Genomic DNA, 6,881 nt, shown 5'->3' on the forward strand with positions numbered 1-6,881 from the left:
GTACATTTTGAAAACAAATACCTGTACTTTCTACTTCTTACATTTTGAACACAAATACCTGTACTTTCTACTTCTTACATTTGAACACAAATACCTTACCTGTACTTTCTACTTCGTACATTTTGAAAACAAATACCTGTACTTTCTACTTCTTACATTTTGAACACAAATACCTGTACTTTCTACTTCTTACATTTTGAACACAAATACCTGTACTTTCTACTTCTTACATGTTGAACACAATACCTGTACTTTCTACTTCTTACATGTTGAACCCAAATACCTGTACTTTCTACTTCTTACATGTTGAACCCAAATACCTGTACTTTCTACTTCTTACATGTTGAACACAAATACCTGTACTTTCTACTTCTTACATTTTGAACACAAATACCTGTACTTTCGACTTCTTACATTTTGAACACAATACCTGTACTTTCTACTTCTTACATTTTGAACACAAATACCTGTACTTTCTACTTCTTACATGTTGAACACAAATACCTGTACTTTCTACTTCTTTCATGTTGAACACAAATACCTGTACTTTACATTTGACATTACTTTACATGTTGAACACAAATACCTGTACTTTCTACTTCTTACATTTTGAACACAAATACCTGTACTTTCTACTTCTTACATGTTGAACACAAATACCTGTACTTTCTACTTCTCACATTTTCCAAACAGGCTGGTTCCTTTAGTTTGAATGTGTGTTTGGTGGCGTGATCATTATTATTTAGAGTCATTGCGTGCCTATTGATTTGAACACGATCCGTGTATCCATCATTTCCTGGTCTTCTCTAAAGAAGAGGGACCAATGAAAACGTTGTCATGTTGCCGTTGTTCAGCATGGAAACATTCATTAGCTAACAATGACATTATTGTTCTATTAATATAAAGGGAGGTCAGGTACTCTTTAAAACAGCTGCTAGTTATGGGTACTTTTTACTGAAGTACATTTCAAAGCCCTCTTTACTTTTACTTGAGTAAAGAAGTTTAGTCAGTACTTCTACTTTTACCAGAGTATTTTTAAACACGAGTATCTGTACTTCTGCTTGAGTAAAGGATGTGTGTACTTCTACTTGAGTAAAGGATGTGTGTACTCTCTCCATGTCCTCAGGGGGTAAACTCCGCACATTAAACCCCGAAAGCTGCGTTTTAAATCACAACCGCAGCGAAGAACAATAAAGGTGGTGGTGGTGCTTCAAACAGCAATAAATCTTCCCCGGGTCGGAAGTTTTTCTGATTTAAAATGTCGGTGGGGGAGAAACCGTAAAGGAAGTCATAACTGCAAAGTCACTGGAGAGGAGGAGAGCCGAGGGTAATGTGGAGGAGAAAGAGAGAGAGAGAGAGAGAGAGAGAGAGAGAGAGAGAGAGAGAGAGAGAGAGAGAGAGAGAGAGAGAGAGAGAGAGAGAGAGAGAATAGAGAGAGAGGATAGAGAGAGAGGAACAGAGATAGAGCCATATATATCTACCGAGACAGAGAACATATACATATATCTATATATCGTATCTATATAGCCTCTATCCTATCCTCCTCTCTCTCTATCTCTCTCTCTCTCTCTCTCTCTCTCTCTCTCTCTCTGAGAGAGAGAGAGGATAACGCCACACTTTGCTTTGAGATGTCAAACTAAGATCAGCAGAGCGTGCTTTCAGTCCTTCTGCAGACAGAGTTATAATAACCTGATCTAAGAACTGCTTCCTTCCTCCTCACTTTCTGATAGAGATGGAAGTTCACAAAAGAGGCTTCTGGAAGTATGGGAAGTGATCCCATAACTCCCTCTGTTTCAGCCCGTTTCCAAAGTGCTGATTCTCTGTCTGTTACTTTAGATTAAAATAAGGAAGCCCCTCCCCCGCCCCTCGAGAGAGTTTGGGTTACAAATAACCAATGGTTCAGATTCAAGTGATAAGGTGAGGGGTAACCCTGGTTGCTGAGTGGGCTAATGGTACACAATACAAAAAAAACATCAACAAATGACCTAATCGATTCGGCTGTAGTATTCATACTGTGATCACCCTCTGTATAATGTGCACTACATATACTCTTATGGTAGTATTCATACTGTGATCACCCTCTGTATAATGTGCACTACATATACTCTTATGGTAGTATTCATACTGTGATCGCCCTCTGTATAATGTGTACTACATATACTCGTATGGTAGTATTCATACTGTGATCGCCCTCTGTATAATGTGTACTACATATACTCGTATAGTAGTATTCATACTGTGATCGCCCTCTGTATAATGTGTACTACATATACTCGTATGGTAGTATTCATACTGTGATCGCCCTCTGTATAATGTGTACTACATATACTCGTATGGTAGTATTCATACTGTGATCGCCCTCTGTATAATGTGTACTACATATACTCGTATAGTAGTATTCATACTGTGATCGCCCTCTGTATAATGTGTACTACATATACTCGTATGGTAGTATTCATACTGTGATCGCCCTCTGTATAATGTGTACTACATATACTCGTATGGTAGTATTCATACTGTGATTACCCTCTGTATAATGTGTACTACATATACTCGTATGGTAGTATTCATACTGTGATCACCCTCTGTATAATGTGTACTACATATACTCGTATGGTAGTATTCATACTGTGATTGCCCTCTGTATAATGTGTACTACATATACTCTTATGGTAGTATTAATGCGAGTACTATCTGTCCTTACACTCCTACCACTTTCTCCCACATTAGACATAGAATTTTGCTTCAAGAAAAACCTAACAATGAAGATATTCTGGCTTTTTTCTCACTTTCTTCGTGTAATCTCTAAAAGCTGCTTTGTTTCATGATGCATGTTTGATTTCCATAAACCCCTCCGCCTCATGCTGTCTCACTTTCTCCCCCTCAGTCTGCAGAGTTGATGTTTTAATTTGCGGTGAATGAGACACATCCACGCTTCTCGTTAGGGCAGTCAACCCCCCCCGTGTTGCAGAGTGTTCCTCTCTCTCGTGTTGTTGGGAAGTTTCTTCTGCAGAAACAGCGTGGAACAAAGCGTCACGGAGCGCCCCCTCCTCTGATTCAAGATTCAAAGGTTTTATTGCCGTAAGCTACAGCGTAGAAATGGCAATGAAATTATTCTGACCTGAGCTCCTCCGACAATGCAACATATATAATGAAATGCAAAAATAAAAATACAAAAAAAGTGTCTAGTTCCTTAACGATCAATCAAGTATTCAGATAATTGATTGTATTTTTATGTCTACTATCGATCCCAGTTTCTCAAATTCTCTCAAAATGTGGATTTCTCAGACTAAAATCCAAAGATATTCACTGTAATGTGATGTAAAACCCAGTGAACAGCAACATTTCTTCGATTTTAGAGACTTAAAATAGCAGTTTCCTTAACGATTCATCAATTATCAAGATATTTGTCGGTATTTGATTTGCCTAGCGTCGATCCCAGTTTCTCAATTTCTCTCGAAATGTGGATTTCTCAAACAAAAATCAATGAAATTCTTCTGACCTGAGCTCCTCCAACAATAAGACACCAATACATAAATAAAGAAGAGTGGTAAAAGCAGAGGTAGTAGCGATGACAGTGCAACGAGATAAAGTTCAATGTCAATGTGCATATTGTGTACACTTACAGTCTAAATATATATCAGTAAAATAGCCTTAAACATTTCTAAATAGTAGTGGTAGAGGTATAAGAAGTCTATATACATGTTAATAGAATATGATATGCACAAGAACAGAATATGAAATTAAATAATGTACATTAAAGGGGACCTATCATGCAAAATGTACTTTTGTACGTCTTTTATACATGAATATGTGTCCCCGGTGTTCCAGGGAACTCACCAAGTGTCAGAAAACACAACCCTCTCTATTTTCCTCCATACCCAAATCTCTAAAAAAGGGGCTGCAATGGATCTGATAAAAACTGATCCAGATTTGAACACTGTCCTGACGTCAGGACGGTGGCACTACGGCTATTGGGCCAACTCCACCAATCAGGAGGAGACAGCCACGGACATTGCCGTTCGAAAGCGCTGGAGACGCTGTAGTACATATGCCAGGCCTGTAGATGGTGCTGTTCTCACAGAATCAGCCCTTGCAAAAACAGAGCTAACATTTTTCAAATTGAGCGAAATGAGGCATGGCTAAAATGCATGATCTGTTTGGTATTTTGAAAAAAAAAAATTATAAATATGCCTTAAGAACACCGACAGGCAGATCAGGAGCCCGACGCGAAGCGGAGGGATCTAGATCTGCATGAAGGTGTTCTTTTCCCCATAATGACCAAGTCGCTGCACATTATCCCGCTTATTACACGGCCACATTCTCAACAAAGTAACGATATGACTCCCAATATTAATTGAAATGCTTTTATTGTTTTAGAAAATGTTTTTAATGATTAAAAACATAGTTGTAACTGATTTAAAATGACATTCATCCGCTACGAAAAATAGTCCGTTGTTGATGTTTGAACTAGGCTGTTGCAACGGCAGGAACTGCTTCGATAGCAACTAACTCTGTGCATGTTAGCATTTGAGCCTTAGCTGTAATTAACATTAACCTGAACGTTTCCATTAATAGTACAATGTGACATGGTGAATGGGAAATCTTTAGGGATATTGAGATCAACGTTTCTGTCCTCGATCCTCTCTCCTTGCGGGGGTTTCGCAGATGACACATCTGAAAGCACAATTCCCAACATGTAAAAAAACGGGAAACAATATTGCCACAGTTGTATCGCTACCGCTAATGTGTGTGTAAGGACAGACAACATGGAAAGGCACTGACCCGATGTGGTGCTATTTCCTGGGTTGGATGACAGGATGTTGCTCCATTTCTCCCTTTCGGTTATTGTTGGAGCCCAGTAACTCTTCAGGCTGCTCTCGCACCTGTGCCCAGTCACAGACATGATCTCTTTTGATCCAAGACCAGCCTGAGAGAGCAGTTGTACAGCCGTGCTTCTCAAGCTATGGTTTGTGTAGCGCTTTGAAAGCTGGGCTGCCTGGCTTATTGTGGGTAGCATTTGCCCAAGGAAATGATGTCCCATGGGCTCACGTGAATACCACACTGATTCACCGTTGAGAAGCTGTTGGTCCTTTTTTAGTGGGTGAAGGTAGAAGGCTTTGGCGTCAGATGGGCACAGGGAAACATACTTTTTGAAGCTGGCAACGGGGCAATTTTGGTTTTCAGGCTCGGCGAAAATAAAACCTCTGTCATTCTCTTTATTCGTGTCTTTTGGATCTTTATGATTTTTGGTATCGGCGTTGTGGGCAAGAGATATATATTCGCATCCGTGATCATCACGTTTCAAAATAAAAGAGCTTTGATTCAAATGTCGATTTCCCTCTCTGCCTCGTCTGGCAAGATGCAGTTGGACATCCATCCACACTTTCCGGACCAGTCCGCCGGCTGTGTTCACAGACAGCGCCTGTGAAGCCCTGAGCAGCCGCAAATCCGCAGCTGAGATAGGCGGGTGGTGCTGGCTGACGTCTTTCCCGTTTTTGCGGAGCTTTTTTACAACAGATGTGAAAACATCGTTGCTTGCTTTAAAAGTAGCGCAGTTCATGATGTCAAACCTTGGAAAAGTTCTTGATATCCCTGCCCTAATGCCCAAGTAACTGGCAACTGAATAGGTTTTGCCGTTTGAGGTCTGGACCGTTGCATAAAAGGACCGCAGCTGCGTGTTCAGGGTTTCTGCTCCATAGCTGTCAAACTCTGTTGGTTCTTTTTTTTCAATCAACCAGTCTTTAAATAGTTTCATAGCCCATAATGTGTTCCGTTTTGTATTCAATTCATGCCTGTCCTCTTCAATTTGGTCGATTTCTCTGTCATTCAAATCTCGGTGTCTTTTCGCCTCTCTTACTTCTCCGCTGTTTTCTTGTCCCTCTTGTCTTTTTCTTTTCTTCACTGGGGACTCATCAGCCACTAACCATTCCTCCAAATTACTGTGCTCTCCAAATATATTCAAATGAATGTTAAAATCCTCCATGTTGCTATCACACGACAGCGGAAAACTAAAGACAAGCAGACAGTTTGCTTGCTTTTCAAACTGTTACATTTGAAAAACAGTTAAATGACCGAACTTCTTTCTGAGCGTCTCTTGTCTTGTCAGTTCGAAAAGCAAACTGCATGCAGTTTGCTTTTCAGCCAAACTGTATACAGTTCAATCGACCGGACTTCTTTCTGCAGATTTGAGCGTCCTTAACAACGGTCATAAATCCTTGACAGCGGTCTGTCTGTTCTGGATTAACAACGTGTCACGTGTTCTGAATTGACCAATCAGAATCGAGTATTCAACTAAACCATGTAATAAATTTGATTATTACATGGTTTAGTTGAATACTCGATTCTGATTGGTCATCTAGACCGCTTCGCGTCGGGCTCCTGATCTGCCTGTCGGTGTTCTTTTACCCATAATGACCGCGTCGCTGCACATTATCCCTTACATAGCATGATAGGTCCACTTTAAGACAGAATTAAATATGGTTTATTGCGTTGAAAACGGTTTATTTATCTGCTGCAGGATAACAGGCAAACACAATGTGGATAAGGAGGCGTGCTGTCAGCTGCAGATGTTTCTCATGCACATTTACTGACAAACAATCCCTCCTCCCTCTGATTGCAGTCGTTGTTTCACTCCATTACAGAAGCCTTTGTTTGTAAAGCTGAATACACCATCAGATGAACAGGATCTGCTCTCTGTTATTACACTGGGAGCCACTTTCACTCAAATGGCTGAATCACAACGAGTCTCAGATGTTTTAATGTTTCTGCAGGCTGTGCTGCGTTCAGGGACGCGTTGTTATTGTTTGTTTTTTATACTTTAAGAAGAGCGGAGGTCCGTCGTCCAAGATCGTTACTTTTATTATCTGATTTTATGCAGT

The 6,881-nt window shown here is 40.2% G+C and overlaps 1 protein-coding gene across 1 annotated transcript; it reads right to left on the reverse strand.

Annotated features, from left to right (window-relative positions):
- Positions 1–4,389: 4,389 nt before the first annotated feature.
- Positions 4,390–5,524, reverse strand: LOC117477351. The gene is made up of 2 exons (XM_034124048.1): positions 4,786–5,524; positions 4,390–4,677 (listed from the first exon to the last, which is right to left on the reverse strand). Exons 1-2 carry the CDS (start codon positions 5,378–5,380, stop codon positions 4,538–4,540), a joined length of 735 nt encoding a protein of 244 aa, XP_033979939.1. The 5' UTR covers positions 5,381–5,524; the 3' UTR covers positions 4,390–4,537.
- Between the last annotated feature and the right edge of the window lie 1,357 nt (positions 5,525–6,881).

Source organism: Trematomus bernacchii, unplaced genomic scaffold (assembly GCF_902827165.1).
Source record: "Trematomus bernacchii unplaced genomic scaffold, fTreBer1.1, whole genome shotgun sequence".
In the NCBI taxonomy this organism is placed as follows: Eukaryota; Metazoa; Chordata; class Actinopteri; order Perciformes; family Nototheniidae; genus Trematomus; species Trematomus bernacchii.